Source organism: Podarcis cretensis (assembly GCF_951804945.1).
Source record: "Podarcis cretensis genome assembly, chromosome: 10".
NCBI classification, from domain to species: Eukaryota; Metazoa; Chordata; class Lepidosauria; order Squamata; family Lacertidae; genus Podarcis; species Podarcis cretensis.
Window position 1 is genome coordinate 11,566,852 of NC_137179.1, and position 19,445 is coordinate 11,586,296.

Consider the following 19,445-nt stretch of genomic DNA (forward strand, 5'->3'; position numbering starts at 1 on the left):
TCGACAGTTCAGGAACCCGCTGAAAGCAGCGATTGTCCTATACGAGAAAAGAAATGTACATTAAAATTCCTCAGATACCTCCCCCCCACACACCCTTAACAGCTATTAGGCATTTAAAATTGTTTAATATAAGTGGCTTATTTCACAGAGAGCAAGGGTGGGGGGGAAAGCAGATTCCAGCAATTTTGTCCTTGATATTCTCCTGCCCCCCTCCCCACATCTACGTGTAGCACTTTAGTCAAAATTTACATAATAATGGATAAGGAAGTGTTGTGGCACACGGAACCGGCATGCATTAGTCCTTAGCTGCTTTCCCAAAAGGCTTGAGAATGCAGCAGATTCAATCTAGGTCAAAGGGGGGTGGGAGGTAGAAAAGAGACCTCAATTTACGAGACAGAGAGGGTGTTTATAGCGAGCGCTTGTATTCACAAGGGTATGAGGATGACAGAGTGAGGCTTCTTTGAAGGCGCTCCCTCGCGCAACGAAAGGCTGACAGGAAACAGCAAGTTCTGGCCAATTAACAGAAAATGCAGACATAACCAGAATGCAGAGCAAAATGGGAGTGCCGCAGGTTTAGTCGTCGGCTCCTACAAACTGGAGGTTCCCTCCTGCTGTTTGCTGTTGTGCAGAGGAGAAGGTGCTTGCTCACAATTGGGAAGGGCCGTAGCTCAGAGGTAGCGATTCTGCTTTGCAGGCAGAAGGCCTCAGGTTCAAATCCCGGTGCCCGCAGGTAGGGCAGGGGTAGACAGTGCTGACCTGGGTGGGACAAGGCTTCAGCTTCCTATGTTCCCAACTCAGTGTGTGTGCTGCCAAATACAGCAGTCCTTTCCAAGGGTATCAGGACAAAAGGAATGAGGAGGTGGAAGGGGAACCTAAACAGTTTTAATAACAAATAAACGAGTGGTGCTGTGGGTTAAACCACAGAGCCTAGGACTTGCCAATCAGAAGGTCTGTGGTTCGAATCCCCGCAACGGGGTGAGCTCCCGTTGCTCGGTCCCTGCTCCTGCCAACCTAGCAGTTCGAAAGCATGTCAAAGTGCAAGTAGATAAATAGGTACCACTCTGGCGGGAAGGTAAATGGCATTTCCGTGTGCTGCTCTGGTTCGCCAGAAGTGGCTTAGTCATGCTGGCCACATGACCCGGAAGCTGTACGCCGGCTCCCTCAGCCAATAAAGCAAGATGAGTGCCGCAGCCCCAGAGTCGGTCACAACTGGACCTAATGGGCAGGGGTCCCTTTACCTTTTTAAACAACAGGTATACAAAGCATAACATAAAACATACCCGACAGGGCCTACCCAGTCTCCCCTTCAGCTGTCCGGAGCCCCAGGTAGAGCAGCAGGAGAAAGACCCCGGCCGTCGGTCTCCCAACATCAGGTCCTTTCCACAATCTGGGCAGAAGCTGTCCTGGCCCCTCCCACCTATGGCTTTTATAGCCTGCCTTGATGTAATCAAGTGCATCTGGCATGACTTATGATTAGCCCAGGACCCTGAGATGGAACTAATACAAAGCGGCTGAGAGTCTCCCACTACCTGCAGCCGGACATCCAGCCAGGCCTTGCAACACAGAAGAACCCAAGAAACTCCCGACAGGTGTGTGAAACACAAGAATCAAACTGGGGGTGTTAAAGGGAAAGGGACATGCCACCTAACTCCTCAAAATACAATTGTCTTCCGCATTTCCACTACAGTGTAGAAAGAGGAAGAGGTAAGGCACTTTGAATAGAAGTTGAGTCCCAAATTTGGAAGGATCTGTCCGTGTCAGTGCCTCCCAGTTTATCATTTTCCCAGTCTTAAATTCGGTTCTCTGCATTTCTGCGGCAATTTGTGAGTTTTGTGTTCTTTTTAAAAAATCTTACGTTTTAGTGCAAATTTTGCCAAATAAACACATTTTTGAAAGCATTTCCCCCCCAATGTAATGCATTTTTGCATGCTGTTTTCACTAATATATGCATTTTAATGTACACTTTCTCCTAATATGTTTGTTTTTGTAAACATTGGTTGCATCACAAAATTCAGATAAGTGCGAATGTTGAAGGATGGCTGTGTTTCAGTTCTTCTGTTGTTTAAGAAAGTGCAAATTTGATAATTTTCACTGTAAATGAGAACTGAGTTGTCTTTCTCCTCCATCCCCAGCCATGAAGTGGCATGACACCAGAGAGCTAGAAGGGTCCATTTTTGCACAGTCCCTAGCTCAGGTGTAGTGAACCTGTGGCCCTCCGGAGGTAGCTGGATCCCAGCTCCTGTCTCCCCTGGCCACTGACTATTCTGGCAGGGTCTGATGGGAGTCCCATGGCATCTGGAGGGTTGCAAGTTCCACAACCCTGAACCAGTTCTTGGGCTGAGGTATCATTTAGGATTGTTGTTTTTTTGCTGGGGGTAGAGTTGCTGATGTTGGGTTTCTTGTATCTTTGTTTTAGATTTTGTTGTGATTTGTGTGGAAATTATTCAGTTTGGTTTTGTATTTTTTAATGTTTAATTTATTGCTCATGACTACTTTTGTTATGCTGTAGTCATGTATTCCCCCCCCTCCCCGCCCATGTTGTAAGTCAACCAGAGCATGGTTTGAACTGTGGAAAGGTGTCAGATAAAATTATGCACATCTGATTCAGCATAATGCGGCTTCCAATGTTTCTATATTTCTCTGGTGGCTATTTCCTTCAAAGCACTCAAGAGACCTCCAGCTACAATCTAATAATCTCCTAACTATTAGCTCCCAAGATCCACTCATTTCTAGGCCATTAACCAGGAACAAGATGGTGGACTGGAAGAGACATTGGCCTGATGCAATGGGTTCTGCTAATGTAACTGTCTTAACAATTTCCAAACTTGCATCTATACATATAAATTATCAATGCAAATTTGATGCAAACCTGTGTCCCCTTCTTAATACTGTATCTTATCTTTTAGTCTGTCAGTAGCATCTACAAGGGCTTTGAAATCATAAGGTGTGGTTTCCCATCAGGCTTGAACATGGATCTCTGTTTTTAGGGCATGGGTTTTCAAACTTTCTACCCCTTAGGCTCACTTGAGATGGCTGAAAATTACTCTACCTAGTGGCAGGTAGAGGCATAGTTTGGCATAATTACAAGCAATTGCTGATATCATATTCTACTGATATCTAATCCTCCTTAGGGAATTGTTAAATTCTTTGCCCCAGAGTTGTCCTTGTGGCAAGGAGCTCCAGAGATCAGCCTTCCTTGAGTTAAAACATTTTTTGCCCTGGAGGTATTATGACTCAACCTCCCCATGTTCAGCAGGATTGCTGATCTATAGGCTCTAAATGGAGAAAACCTTTTCTCTGCTATTTTCCCCTTCCCACCTCCACATGCTTGTCAAAGTACTTTTACAGCCTAGGACCCTTGTACCTACGGGACCGCCTCTCCTGGTATGTCCCACGGAGGACCTTATGGTCTTAAAAACATCTTGGAGGTCCCGGGCCACAGGGAGGTTAGGCTGGCCTCAACCAGAGCCAGGACTTTTTTGGCCATGGCCCTGATCTGGTGGAACATTCTGTCACAAGAGACTAGGGCCCTGCGGGACTTGACATCTTTCCACAGGGCCTGCAAGACAGAGCTGTTCCACCAGGCCTTTGGCCAAGGCACAGTCTGACCCCCTCCTTTGGTAATCTTCACAGAACTCTAGCCCAATGGTTGCCATAAATTTGATTTTGGATTGATTTTAAAATGAATTGATTTTAGAATGCTGTATTACTTTTATTGTTGTTAGCCACTCTGAGCCCGGTTTTGGCTTGGGAGGGTGGGATATAAATAAATTATTAGTATTAGTATTAGTATTCTATAATTTTGTCTGCTGTTCTCCTTTCACATTCCACTTTTACCTTATTTCCCACTCCCAGAGAAAACTTCCACTCCCTCCCTCCCTCCCTCCCTTCCTCTCTTTTTACATTCCTTTCTTCCTCCTGTAATAGCTTTCTTGTCTTACTCACATCCTTTCTGTTCTCTGTTTAATTATAATGAAGATAATCAGTGCTTCTTTTTCCTTAAAAAAATGTTTAGGGGTACTCCCATTTTCCTACTCATATTGAAATACTGCCCCTCAATGAGACCAAATTAGATTCACAAAATGTTTAGGGGGATGCGTTCGCCTGCGTTGTCCCCCCAGAAAAAAACCACTGATGATAATAAATACTAACCTTTTGATTGCTCTCTAACTTCCCATTGCCCTCTTTCTGCCTGCCCACAAACCTCTCTGTCTTCCATCAACCTTTACTCAGCAGGCAGGACCTTTCTGGTGTGGGCACTGGCCCAGTCCCAAAATTATGGCATGGTTAGGGGGCCAGGCTGGCCTATGAGGTTGTGGTCCAGGCCCACCATTTGAGAAACACTGTCCTAGAATTCAAACACCATGCACAAGTCTCTGCTAATTGCGACCCAATTTATTTCATAAACCTGTTTCCCCAGGATGCCATTTCCCTGAGTGTGCTCCTAAATTAAACGTCCCAAATATTATTCTCTGTGGATCCTGTGTAAAAGAAAGAAAGAAAAAGGCTGTTCTTTTTATACCTGGATTCCTTATTTAGCAATTGAAGGCGGAGGTCTTGGGGGAAGGCAGTGGAGGCCGCTGCCAGGTTCCCTGCTTTGCATCTCGGATTCAGCTCGCAGCCTGCAAGACGAGCTTGCGGTTTTCTGTGAGGCTGCATCGATCGCTCCCCTTGCAGCTGTCCTGAATGGCTTGTGCTTGGCAAACGTCTTCATGTGTCAACAGCTGTGTGGCATGAGATTTCCACCCCACTCCCATAAATGCTGACCCCGTTCCGTCATAAGGGTGGCATCTAAAATGGTGCAGGAGGTGCGGAAAGGTGCATAATATCTGGACCCAAGCCCTGTTTTGACTTGAAAACTTGCTCAGATTCAGTCGCTTTGACAAGCTGCCAACACCCCTCACTTGAGATTCCAGGCTTGTGTGAAGCCAGCACCTGCTCTGCTTGCAAATGTGGATGCGAAGGGGAATTTCATTCACAGAAAGGAATGCAGGGAGGGAGGGAGCGCACACACGCAGAACTTCACTCATTTACCCTTCCAGGGCCATCCATTCCTTGATCTGTCAGCCCCTTAGAATTCAAAGGCAGCCTTTAAAGGAATTTTCAATTCATAACATGATGACTCTGTTGCTGTCCTGAATGCGAATGTATCTTGAATTGAAATTGTCGACTGGGATTCTGGTTGGGGTTTTTTTTTTTTGGGGGGGGGGAGTTGCTAAAAGAATAGGGAGAGCTCAATCATCAGATAATCATTAGAACCATTCTTCTTTTTCTTCTTTTTTGGAGGAGTTTATTAGGCTAGAAGCAAAAAGCAGCTTCTGTACACTTTTCCTTTGAAAGTTGTCAGTAGCCTTTGAAGATTCACAGCGATAAGATCTTGTTACTCCTATCCCGTGTTGTCAAGGTTTCAATGCCAGAAGCAGGTTTTGGCGCACATGTGTGTGTGTGTGTGTGTGTGTGTGTTGTTCACAACTTAGGAGAGCCCCAAAGTCGTTCATGGGGGCTGAAAATGACAGGTGTTGAAAGATTGGACTGCAAATTTTGCAGCTGTTGATGCTTATAACTTGACAGAGCTCGTTGCACTAAAAAGCTTCCCCTACCATTCCCCCCTTTTTTCCCCTTAGACCTTGTTCATATCATTCATCACTTGGTTATTGTCATGCACTGTCAGGGATCAAACTGGTAACGCAGGGGCCTGTGCACAGCGGCTGTGCTGTTTGCTGAGACCTCATGGTCACAGCATGGCACATTTCCCTAGACCAGGGATGGGCACCTTCCCTTTTCTGTCAAGGGCCACATTCCATCAAGGGTAATCTTTGGCTGGACCATAAAGAAGGCTGATCGCCGAAGAATTGATGCTTTTGAATTATGGTGCTGGAGGAGACTCTTGAGAGTCCCATGGACTGCAAGAAGATCAAACCTCTCCATTCTGAAGGAAATCAGCCCTGAGTGCTCACTGGAAGGACAGATCCTGAAGCTGAGGCTCCAATACTTTGGCCACCTCATGAGAAGAGAAGACTCTCTGGAAAAGAGAGTTGGGAAAGATGGAGGGTGCAAGGAGAAGGGGACGACAGAAGACGAGATGGTTGGACAGTGTTCTCGAAGCTGCCAACATGAGTTTGACCAAACTGCGGGAGGCAGGAGTGCCTGGCGTGCTCTGGTCCATGGGGTCACGAAGAGTCGGACACGACTAAACAACAACAACAAAATGCAGTGGGTGGGGCTGATGGACCACCTCATTTCTCCCTCTTTGCTACCCCTTCTCTCTTTGTTACCCCCTCTCCACCTTCATAGCAGAGATCTGAACTGATCTCTTGCAAAGGGCTTCCACCTGCACTCTCCTTCCATCGTTCCATCTGCTTTCTTTCTCCCTCCCCCTGCCCATGAAGATCATTTTCCTCTGTGACCAGAGTCCCCCTACCCCATGTGAAATTTGACCAAGGCGTGCATTAAATGAGGCTGAGGAGCACAGCTTTCCTTCTCCTGCTCAAGGCACAGGATAATTCCCAGGTTCTGGGGTGACCCAGGCTGGCCATCAGGTCTCTTCTCCTGGTTGGGCTAGAGAAGAATCCTCCTGCTCAAGTTGGGACTTTGCTTGGAAACATGAATCCTTCATGACTCTGACTTGTTCTCCAGTTCTGATCTCCCTGCTCTTGACACGCGGATCAGCTCAGTTTCTGGTTCCTTGCTCTTATTGGGAAACATGGCAGTTGTTGTTGTTGTTAGCCCACCATCCTTCCAAGATGGTGGACATGGTTCTCCCTCTCTCCATTTTATCCTCACAACAACCCTGTGAGGTAGGTTAAGCTCAGAGACTTATGACCTGCCTAAGGTTTCCCATTGAGCTATAATAATAATAATAATAATAATAATAATAATAATAATAATTTATTTATTTATACCCTGCACATCTGGCTGGGCTTCCCCAGCCACTCTGGGCGGCTTCCAATGAAATATTAAAATACAGTGATGCATCAAACATTAAAAGCTTCCCTAAACAGGGCTGCCTTCAGATGTCTTCTAAAAGTCTGGTAGTTCTTCTCTTTGACATCTGGTGGGAGGGCGTTCCACAGGGCGGGTGCCACTACCGAGAAGGCCCTCTGCCTGGTTCCCTGTAACCTCACTTCTCGCAGTGAGGGAACCACCAGAAGGCCCTCAGCACTGGATCTCAGTGTTGGAATTCTGCCTAGGTCAGAGGGATGTGCCAGTCTTCCAGGCACCGGCAGATATTCCTTGTCGACCTCCCGCTGCTCCACTCTGCTGATAAGTAGGCGAGGTCTCGACGATTTTTCTCAGGCTGTGAGAAAAACACACCGTTCCTTCTCTCTCCCCTTTGGTGTCCCCCAGGGAGGGGAAAGAAGCAGACAGAAAACTATTTACATCCTTTATTTCTGTCTCTCACATCAGTACAGAGAAAACATGTCTGCACTCAACAGCAGTAAGAAAAAACTCCACCCATGTACTTCCAGTACGGGTCATGTGACACACTCACTGAGCTAACATCCGGTGCTCAGTACAGAATGGACTGCCCCTTTGTTCCCATGGCAACAGTCACAAACATCCTGTTTGGCTTTCCAGCCACAAGCAGCTGACTTGGCTGCTATAGCCTTTGCTTGCTGCTGCATTGCTGCTTTATAATAACACTCAGTGTCCTCAGCTTCATGGCTGAGTGGGAATTTGGACCCTAACCACTGCGCCAAACTCAAAACTGCTTTACATGTGCATTTTTAACACCGTGTCAAGCCATGGCTGACATGAGTGAACAGGTTGTCGGCAGTTCAGACATCTTTTTTTTTTTTTTAAAGGAAGCCCAGATAAGCTTATTTTAATAGTTTAATTAACTAAGGGTGCCCATTATCCAAGAGCTCTCTCTCTAGTGTGTATGTGTGTGGGTGAAGTACAGCTTTTTATCAGAGATCTAGAGGAATTGAATCTCCGTGTGTTCCAGTACAGGCTGACCTCATCTGCACCTCCTAGAATAAATGTCTAGCCTAGATTTTAGGAATCCACCTAGTTTTCTGCTGTCTGAATATTCTGACACAGCCCCAAACTCACAATGCATCGAAAAATAGTTTTGAACAGTCTGTTTTCAGAAAAAATACATTTTTTATAAAAACATGTATTCAAATATATGGTTAAATCCTGCCTTCCATGTGATTTTTTTTTTTTTGTTTAAGAAATGCAATCTATTATGGAATCAGGACAGAACAGACTTGCAAGTAAACACATCTGAAAATGACATTTGCCTATCCCTAAAAATAGATGAGCTGTATTTAGCCATTCATATTTATAGTATAGCTCATTTATGAATTTTCCACTCTCCGAGATACTGTTTTGTATAACCTTCCATCATAGTCATGGTGGTTGATTTGGTTAGGAAATGGAACTGGGGCATCTGCTTGGGTTTGTGGTATTGCTTGAGTTTATTTTATTTTATTTTATTTTATTTTATTATTTTTTAAACAATCTTTATTAAACATATTTCACAAAATTATATAACAATATACTATATTACAATTTGTATCTCATCCCATACAGCAAAAAAATTAAAAATACAAGAAATTTTAAAAAGACCTAAAATAGGCTTCCGATTGTTCTCAAAAAAACTAAATTACACTGGTTATATTTTACACAGTATCATATTATTATATTATTTTCTTAAGTCACTGGGGGGGGCGGAGAAAAGAAAAAGAAAAAAGAGAGATTAAATAGAAACATTAAATTTACATATATTATCTAAACATTGTAAGACTCATTCAAGATCTGCCAGGAGGTTTTTGCTGTCACAGTAATTTTTCAGATATTCCTTGAATATAATCCATTCTTGGTTTACTTTTTGCGTCGAATACCCTCTTACCCTCCCTGTCATTTTTGCCATTTGCAGATATTCTAACAGTTTAACTTGCCATTCTGATTTTGTAGGTGTAATTTCATTTTTCCAATATGTTGCAATTAAAATTCTGGCTGCGGATGCCGCATACATAACAAAATTGAGTCAATTTTAAAGGATGAGAAGCGAGGAGGAGGAACACAAGCTTGCCTCTGCAAACTTTGGTCAGTTGCATTCACACATTGCACTTTAGGGTGGACAGGTACTCTCAGAAATTTGCCTGTTAAATTGTGGGTGAACATATCAGACAACACAGCGATTCTTCAAACAGCTCTTGTTTATTCACAGGCCAGAACAGAACTGAACTGAAGGGTTCAGCCAGCCTGCTTATATAGAGCTTCACTAGAACGCAACAGTAACCATATTCTGTAACTACCCAATCACTGAACGTCACTTTCAATCCCTTATTTGCATATGTGGACCTGAGTGAAAACTATCTACAGTATCCCCCTGCTGGCCCAGGGGGAGAACTTCAGTACATGACATTGCCCAGAATGAGGATGTGGCCCTTAGCTGAAAGGGGTTTCCTGAGCCCCATTATCATTGCTTTAAGCACACCATAAACAAAGGTTTGCATGCACACGGTGTGTGCCTGTATGTATATATAAAGGGCTTTTTTTCAGCCAGAACTCGCTGAAACGGAGTTCCGGCACCTCTCAGGTGAGCACCATTGTCATTATAAGAGAACAAAGGAGGTGTTTATGGTGAGTTCCAGCACCTCTTTTTCAAGAAAAGTATGCATATATGTATGTATACACACACACATGTATGTAGGAAGCTGACACTCCCCAGGATCTGGTTAAATACAGTGGTACCTCGGGATGTGAACGGGATCCGTTCCGGAGCCCCGTTCGCATCCAGAAGCAAACATAACTAGCGGCGGCACATCTGCGCACATGCACGTCGCTTTTCGCTGCTTCTGCTTCTGCGCGTGACGTCATTTTGAGCGTCTGCGCATGCGCAAGCAGTGAAACCCAGACGTAACGTGCTCCATTACTTCCGGGTTGCCACAGAGTTCAACTCGAACGCGCTCAACATGAAGCATATTCAACCCGAGGTATGACTGTAGTTATCTGACCATTCAGAAACAATTACAGATAGGTAGCCGTGTTGGTCTGCCATAGTCAAAACAAAATAATTTTTTTTTCCTTCCAGTAGCACCTTAAAGACCAACTAAGTTAGTTCTTGGTATGAGCTTTCGTGTGCTTTCGTGTGTATCTGAAGAAGTGTGCATGCACACGAAAGCTCATACCAAGAACTAACTTAGTTGGTCTTTAAGGTGCTACTGGAAGGAAAATTAAGGTGCTACTGGAAGGGGGAAAAAATTATTTCATTCAGAAACAAGATTTAGAGTCTGGTGCCAAGAGTCTTCTCACATGTACCCATCAGTATAAATTTGCCATTTGTGTAAAATGGGAAAGATTGATATCGGAGAGAGAAAGAGAAGGCTCTTAAGAGGCAGAGAGAGAGAGAGAGAGCAAACCTCCATTCAGAAGGTACAATCTTTGACTGATTTAATGATCCTTTACTGATGCTGATAATGATTCTTAAAGGGCTGAAATAATTGCCAAATGGTCTCTCTTGTCAACTGTGAAAATTTAAGGGTGAGTCTGTTTGCATCCGTTACTTAGAAGCCTTCCTCCTGACAGCTCCCCGACAACGTTCCCTGTTCAGCACAACGGCAATGCCAGCGCTCAGCACGTTTCCAGGGCGCTATGATGCATTTCCGTGTATTACAGTGGCAGAAACATGGCTGTTGCTGTTTGCATTAGGAAGACGCAGTCGGTAGCTGCTTTCTTTATTGCAGACCTTTCCTGAGTAAATTGCAGGAGGAAAACGGTTCCAGCATGGGAGGGGCAATGGCTGAGTTGGGGCCCACAGGAAAGGTAGAATCATAAAATTGTAGCGTTGGAAGGGGACCTGAGGGTCATCTAGTCCAACCCATTGCAATGCAGGAATCTCAACTAGAGTGTACATGGCGGCTGGCCATTCAACCTGTACTTAAAAACCTCCAAAGAAGGAGAGTCTGTCACTTCTCATGGGTGTCTGTTCCAGAGCTGAACAGCTCTTACTGTTGGAAAGGTAGCTTTGAGATAAATTGGGACTAGGTAAAGGACCCCTGGACGGTTAAGTCCAGTCAGAGGTGACTATGGGGTTTTGGCACTCATCTTGCTTTCAGGCCAAGGGAGCCAGCGTTTGTCCACAGACAGCTTTCCAGGTCATGTGGCCAGCAGGACTAAACCGCTTCTGGTGCAACGGAACATTGTCTGTGATGGAAACCAGAGCACATGGAAATGCCATTTACGTTCCTGCTGCAGCGGTACCTATTTATCTACTTGCAATGGCGTGCTTTCAGGAGTTCACCCCGCCGTGGGGATTCAAGCCGCCAATGCAAGAGGCTCAGTGGTTTAGACCACAACACCACCCATATACCCATAAGATGGGACTACACATTACAAGGAAAACTGAGGGTTATCTGTGATGTGTTTCAAGCAAACATGGGGACATTTAACCCTTCCCCTGGGCATCAATTCTCCCCTGCAGATCCCACTGTCTATTAGGAACATAGAAAATTGCCTTAAACCAGGGGTCAGCAACATTTTTCAGCCGTGGGCCAGTCCACTGTCCCTCAGACCATGTGGTGGGCTGAACTATATTGGGGGGGGGGGGATGAACGAATTCCTATGCCCCACAAATAACCCAGAGATGCATTTTAAATAAAAGGACACATGTAAAAACATGCTGATTCCTGGACCATTTGTGGGCCGGATTGAGAAGGCGATTGGGCCACATCCAGCCCACAGGCCTTAGGTTGCCTAAAAAGGTAAAGGTAAAGGGACCCCTGACCATTAGGTCCAGTCACGGATGACTCTGGGGTTGTGGCACTCATCTCGCTTTATTGGCCGAGGGAGCCGGCGTACAGCTTCCGGGTCATGTGGCCAGCATGACTAAGCCGCTTCTGGTGAACCAGAGCAGCGCACGGAAACGCCGTTTACCTTCCTGCCAGAGCGGTACCTATTTATCTACTTGCACTTTGATGTGCTTTCGAACTGCTAGGTTGGCAGGAGCTGGGACCGAGCAACGGGAGCTCATCCTGTCGCAGGGATTCGAACCGCCAACCTTCTGATCGGCAAACCCTAGGCTCTGTGGTTTAACCCACAGCACCACCCGCGTCCCATTTAGGTTGCCTACCCCTGCCTTAAACCAAGAAAAACTGTTGGTCTCAATACTGTCTACATTGATTGGCAGCAGTTCTCACAGGCTTCAGCCAGGGGTATCCCCATCGCAGATGAGGCTTCAGATGAGCTCGCAAACTTGTCCCAATTCTCAGCTTCTTGGCACCTTCTGGAACAGTAAGGGGTGAGGATCTTCACTGGGGATAAATGTAGTGAACGTGTTTTCTGTGGCTCAGCTTGCCAGAGGAATCCATCAATGGCTTTTAGGGCAGGAAGAAACTGACCTTTGGCTGTTGAAAATTTTAAAACCAATCTGCACTTGAGGCATGTGGCAACAGCCCACAAAACAAGCATACCCCACTGTTTACGTTGCGATGGTGACTGAACTTTTGGTTAAAGTGATTTCCGAGCAGTAAGAGTTTGCTGAAGCTGTAGGTGTGCTTCGTGGGTAGCTTGTGTGAAGTGAGAAGGGGGTGGTTTTTAATATTTCTCTCCCTGACTTTTTAAACAATAAAGTGTTCCTGTGATTCATGCCACTCATGTTGGCTCATTAGAAGTCACCTTTCCAAGCCTTCGTATATTCATTTCTCTCATTCATCTCTACACCCCCAGCCCTGAATCGCTCTCTCTGTTTTTCTATTGTAGCTGAGCAATCCATTCCTGGTAATATCTGAAAGCTTTCCAATTTCTCTCTGTAGGTTGTTGTTTCGTAACGTTTTATACAAGAAAAGCTGCGCTTGAAGCACAGAATGCACTGCACAATATTAAAACCTTACCTGGGGTGAGTACATTTACTTCCTTTCACTTTTGGAGCTGGAAGCAGGTTGGCGGGAGGGAAGTGAAATAAATAACTTTGCTTGGAGAAGGTGCTACTTAAAGGATATGGGTAACCCCCAAATGCCTCGGACTTCCACAGGAGTGTAATAAGCTGGTGGCTAAATGTCTGCAAACTGTGCCCATTGGTCAGCCCAATCATGAGCTTGTTAATATGGTTGAATACTGTTCATAATGTTGCATAGTAGCTGCCCTCCAGATTCGAACCAGCAGCGGATTTATTTATTTTTATCTAAACAACCCATTTGACTAGACTGCCCCAGTCAATCTGGGCAGCTTCCAATATATATTAAAACACAACAAAACATCAAACATTAAAAACTTCCTGATATAGGACTGCCTTCAGATGTCTTCTAAAAGTCAGATAGTTGTTTATTTCCTTGACATCTGATGGGAGGGCATTCCACATGGTGGGCGCCACCACCGAGAAGGCCTTCTGCCTGGTTCCCTGTAAATTTGCTTCTCGCAATGAGGGAACTGCCAGAAGGCCCTCGGAGCTGGACCTGAAGTGTCCGGGCTGAGGGGTGGAAACACATTTTACAAAGATGCGACACAATAGTTATAAATCAGTTAAAACTATGCATTCAAACTTAAAATGCCTACTTGATTTATTAATAAGGTCTTCCCTAGGTGCTGGGAACGTTGATGGGAAGACTGTGGCACTCCATAAGTTTTTGGACTACAACTCCCATCAGCCCCGACCACTGCTTATGCTGTTTGTTGGGAGTCCAAGGACATCTGCAGAGCCACAGGTTCCCCACCCCAGCACTGACAGTGGATTCTCTGGATTTATTATGCGCACAATTCCATGTGCTTTAAATGCGCATTGAACGTGCTATTTACTTAGGGCAGGACATGATGCCCCGCAGCAAACAAGCTGGCACCGCTCATTGGATAGAGCATGAGACTCTGAATCTCAGGGTTGCGGGTTTGAGCCCCACGTTGGGCAAAAGGTTCCTGCATTGCAGGGGTTGGACTAGATGACCCTCAGGGTCCCTTCCAACCCTACAATTCTATGCTTCAACAAAATAAATACTGCAGGCGATAAACACCGGCGAACCATGGCTTAGTGGTAGAGCACAAGTTTTGCATGCCGAGTGTCCTCGAAGTTCAATGCCTGGTGATGGGAAATCCCTTGTGCCAGAGACCCTGGAGAGCTGTTGCCAGTCAGAGTATGCAGAACTGGATGGTCTGGCATAAGGCAGTTTTCCATGTGTGTTATGTGGGGTTGTGGAGACTTAGGGTGCTATCAGACAGGGACTTAATTTGCAAATGTATCATTGAGATATCACATGTGAGCTGCTGGCATTTTTTGTTTTTACTTATTGGATTCCCCCCAGAAAGTATAAATCCAGATTAAATTGGGAGCAAGGGATACAGGCTGGCATTTCGATTCCAATTACTTGCACGCATAAACAGCACCAATCCCACAAAGAACAACAAAAACACATCCGTCTGGAAGCACCCTCTGACAGTGAAATCAATGATAGGATCATAAATAGCGCTGTTAAACACGTCCCTTTCCTTTTTATCTCTGGAATTCTGGAGCAGAGAGAAAGAGTCGGCTTCTTAGGATTGAGCACCAAAGGCACTGCCTGCTGACAAATGTGGCTCACGCACCCCAAATTGGACTTGTTCAGTTTGCTCTACCAGAGTGTGCAGAATGAATCCTATCGATTTCCCTCCCCTGCCTGCCCTCCCCCGAGACCCGCAATTTAGATCAGTCCCTCTGTGCCTGTTTCCATTGTAAAACAAGGGTGCTGTCAATACTGGCCAGCATCCCCATTCTCTGTACAAATTGAAGTGGTTCCTTTCTCTCTCCCAGCGTCAGCAGAAAGCCAGATCAATCTTCTGTGGCTCACATTTCTCGACAGCTGCAGATGAGCCATGAGTGGTTTTGACATCTGGTCCCCACAGCAATTTGAAGGTTTTGAGTTTAGGTTTTGTTTGTTTTGCTGCGTGTGTGACTCCTTAGTATATACCCTCCAACATTTCTTCGATGAAAATAGGGTTGTCCTATCCAACAACAACAACAACTGTATTATTTATACCCTGCCCACCTGACTAGGTCGCTCCAGCCACTCTGGGCGACTTCCAACATACCGTAATTTTTGCTCTATAAGACTCACTTTTTCCCTCCTGAAAAGTAAGGGGAAATGTGTGTGCATCTTATGGAGTAAACGCAGGCTGTGCGGCTATCCCAGAAGCCAGAACAGCAAGAGGGATTGTTGCTTTCACTGTGCAGAGATCCCTCTTGCTGTTCTGGCTTCTGAGATTCAGATTTTTTTTTTCTTGTTTTCCTCCTCCAAAAACTAGGTGCTTCTTGTGGTCTGATGCGTCTTATAGAGCAAAAAATATGGTATATAAAAAAGGTAATAAAACAAACATTAAACAAACTTCCCTATATAGGGCTGCCTTCAGACGTCTTCTAAAGGTTGTATAGTTACTGATCTCCTTGGCTTGGGGAGTCACATAACTCCACACCCTCTGACGAAAATAGGGGCACCCTGGGCTTGCTGATCAGAAGGTTGGAGGTTTGAATCCCTGCGGCGGGGTGAGCTCCTGTTGCTCGGTCCCTGCTCCTGCCAACCTAGCAGTTCGAAAGCACGTCAGAGTGCAAGTAGATAAATAGGTACCGCTCCGGCAGGAAGGTAAATGGCGTTTCCATGCACTGCTCTGGTTCGCCAGAAGCAGCTTAGTCATGCTGGCCACATGACCTGGAAGCTGTCTGTGGACAGTAAAGCGAGATGAGCGCCGCAACCCCAGAGTCATTCACGGCTGGACTTAACGGTCAGGGGTCCCTTTACCTTTACCATACCTTCCAACATTTAAAAAAATGAAAATAGGGATGTTCTAAGGAAAAGTGGGACGTTCTGGGATCAAATAAGAAACCAGGATGGTTTCTGTTAATCTGGGACTGTCCCTGAAAAATAATACTGTTAGTGGAATATGCTGAACTTGTGTGTTCGTGGAAAAAAACCTCCCAGTTCAGGGCTGACTGAGAGTTAAAATCCAGTAAGGCCTTGCTGGCCCAATTAGTTTTGTCGTATTATTCTCTCTGCCGCATTCTCCGTTTCAAAGGACGTGGGCATCTGCAGCTTTGATTTTGTGTGCGCCTCTAGCAGAAAAACTGCCTGCCCCGCTCCTCAACACAAACCCATTGGCACCTTGTTTGTTCCTTTTGAGTTTCAGTGCTTTTTTTTTTTTTTTGTGGACATGAAGACAACATTGCTAGGCATGCATGATTAATGCCACCTCTTGGAAGAAAATATTGCTTGGGTGCCTAGCTGTTTGATTACAAGCCTTGGAATTAGTCAACATTTCCATAATTCTAAACCAATATACACCTGTTTCCCCACTGTGATGTGAAGGCACAACTTAATTTAACAGAAACCCTGCTGTGCTAAATCTCTCATTAAACACTGAGCCAGTTCTGTAATTTAAAGTTGCAGCACCACTATTTTAAGGAAATTGTCTTTTCGGGTGTGCATGTGCGCCTTGTGAAATTAATAAGAAGTTAATGGTGCGTTTTGCTGTACTTCCCTTTCGAAACTTCTAGAAAGGGCCTACAAAGGCTCTGTATCACATGCGGCTAAGGCAACAGATTGGATGCAGAAGGCCCTCCAGACTGGGATGCAAGCAGTTTCTGTGGGTGGCTAAACAAAACATCCCACCTTGGATCAACCATATCGGTCTTGAAAGAACTACACTGGCTCCCAGTACGTTTCCGAGCATAATTCAAAGTGTTGGTGTTGACCTTTAAAGCCCTCAATGGCCTCGGCATAGTGTACCTGAAGGAGCGTCTCCATCCCCATTGTTCTACCTGGACACTGAGATCCAGCGCCAAGGGCCTTCTGACGGTTCCCTCGCTGCAAGAAGCCAAATTACAGGGAACCAGGCAGAGGCCCTTCTCGGTAGTGTCACCTGCCCTGTGGAACGCCCTCCCACCAAATGTCAAGGAAATAAACATCTATCTGATTTTTAGAAGACATCTGAAGGCAGCCCTGTTTAGGGAAGCTTTTAATGTTTAATAGGTTATTGTATTTTAGTGTTTTATTGGAAGCCGCCCAGAGTGGCTGGGGAAACCCAGCCAGATGGGCAGGGTATAAATAATAAATTATTATTATTATTATTATTATTATTATTATTATTATTATTTATTTCAGTATGCAGTTGGAATGATTGGTCCTAGATCAGGGGTCGGTAACCCAAGGCCCATGGGCCACAAGCGGCCCACAAGGGTGGTTTAACCAGCCCCCAAGCCACCCCTAACCGAGTCACCTGCTCAGCAAGTCCCTGCGTGCTGCGCTAAAGCGGCGCAGCACGGAATGGGGACTCGCTTCTGTCGCACCGGAAATCGTATCTGCGCAGACACCGGAAATTGCATCTATAGATGCAGGAAATCGGGGGGGGGGCACGATCTGGCCCACAGAGCGATCTCCCCCGGAGTGAACCGGCCCGGGTGAGGTAAACCTTGCCAACCCCTGTCCTAGATCAGGGGTCAGGATGATAGATGTTGCTAACAGACAACTGGGACGCCGTACCGGTGTGCCCCCTTGTTCTGAAGGGGTGAGTGCTCTGAACCCAAGCCTCACTCTCCCGTCCTGACACCTGATGGGCAATGGACAATGAACAACTCAGTGGCCACATGGGAACCTGTGAATCGGGTCTTCTAAAGAGTATGAAATTAGGAGGCTGGTTAATTTAGAAATATTTGTTTGCTTATTTCTATCTCCCCCCCCCACACACACATCTCACTCTATTTTTTACTCTCTTTTATAGCCTAGGCAGCAATCAGATGAAATCAAATTGTTGTTATTGTTGTTGTTGTTGTTATAGTTTTATTTTTGTTAAAATCTGGTATTTTATTTTACTGGACCAACTTACGTCAATGGAACATTGAACCTTCAAGCACTGCAGAGTTTTGGGGTGAAAGTGAATATTATTGCTGGCATTATTGTCATTATACTTATTTTCATTTACGAATCATTTCCCATGACACATCCCAAAGCGATTTATAATAATCTAAGAAATTGTGAAACTGAGAGGGTACAGTTGGATTAGTGCTTGGAGAGGAGGCCACTGGGTCTGAGCTTTTTAAAGCAAGTGCAGAAAATAAGATTATTATTATTCAGTACTTATTCATATAATAAGCAATAAATATATTATTTTATTGATTGATTGATTTGTAATAAGAACAAATCATCCTTATCCATCAAGGTTAAGAAATAGTCATGGTGAATTTGGTTCTTTGCATATATATTTTCATTAAATAAATTGATGTACGCTGCTTGGAGATTTTGAATATTTAGTGGCATTTCAATACCTGGAATAAATATAAATAAATCAACAAAAGAAAGCTCAGGCTCAGTGGTCACTTTTCCAAGCACTGATCCAATCCCTTGTCCTTCACCAGCCCTTTTGAGATTCAACATTTTCAGCCAATTCTCTGGGCTCCCAAAAAAACTGCAATGCTTGGAAGTTCAAAGTTCCATTTACGTAAATTGGTCCAGTAAAATAAGATATATTGGATATTGCCTTGGATACAATATGCAAGATAATATCTTGGATAATACGGCACCTTTTTTATTTCCTATCAGATTGACTGGCTTTCAAAATCTCCGTTGGGATTCATTGGGGCGGTTAATGTTAAGTAAATGTAACATGATAATGGCTGTTAGTGCCCTAGCTTTATGGGCTTATAGTGCCAATAACCACGTTTAATCCTCAGTTAAATTCCACATTCCTTTAGCACTGAGTCGTCCTCTGGCAGACTAACTCCGGTGATTCCTTGCTCTGATTTGGGGTCCTCTATCTACTCTCAGCTGAGGATGCCTGATGGTTCTTCTAGAGCCATTTTCATTAGAGGATTCCTTGTGTGTGTCCGCTTAATTAAGGGTGTAATAACTGAGAAATATAGTGTTCAGAACGCTCTTAAAACTTTAACGGCAAAAAAGGAGCAGGCAGAAACTTAATGTCTTGTAAAATATTAATAGTTGCTTTCTGCCAGATGTCATCTATGAGCATGGTGGTTGTATTTTAATCTCCTTCCTGTAAACCTGTAACCGCCCCGCCCCCCAACACACATAGAGAAGCACCAATTTTGTTAACAAAAGAAAATACTGGTGGTTTGTTTTCTTTTCTTTTGTTTTCTTTTCTTTTAAATGGATTTTACAATAACTTAGGATAGCAATTGATTTCAGGGAAGCATCTGTTCAGAATAGTCTGTGGATGCATGAACACAATCCATTTAATGCAAAATAGATTCCCCGGAGAATTTTGGGACGCTGTAGTTTATCCCTCCCAGAGCTACAGTTCCCAGTGCATACTAGAGTTCCCAGGATTCTTTGGGAGAAAGTTATGGGCTGTAAATGGATGGCATGTAAATGGGAAACATGGGGCAGAGCAAAATTATTCAACGTCCATTGGAAACCTTATATATGTTATACACACAGCTGTGCAGATACTAGACTCTGGTTAGCAAGATGAAGGAACAGGGATGGACACCCCCAAATGGAAAACATGCACCCCAAAATGGCAAAGGT

General features: G+C 44.8%; 1 protein-coding gene across 30 annotated transcripts in view; it reads left to right on the forward strand.

The window, feature by feature from the left end:
• CELF2 (CUGBP Elav-like family member 2) overlaps window positions 1-19,445 on the forward strand; it is a 561,934-nt gene that overhangs the window by 409,254 nt on the left and 133,235 nt on the right. For all 30 annotated transcript variants that reach the window (XM_079992647.1, XM_079992627.1, XM_079992629.1 and 27 more), the window contains one exon: window positions 12,765-12,847. In XM_079992647.1, the coding sequence (XP_079848773.1) occupies window positions 12,765-12,847 (83 nt within the window). The remainder of the gene's footprint in view (window positions 1-12,764; window positions 12,848-19,445) is intronic.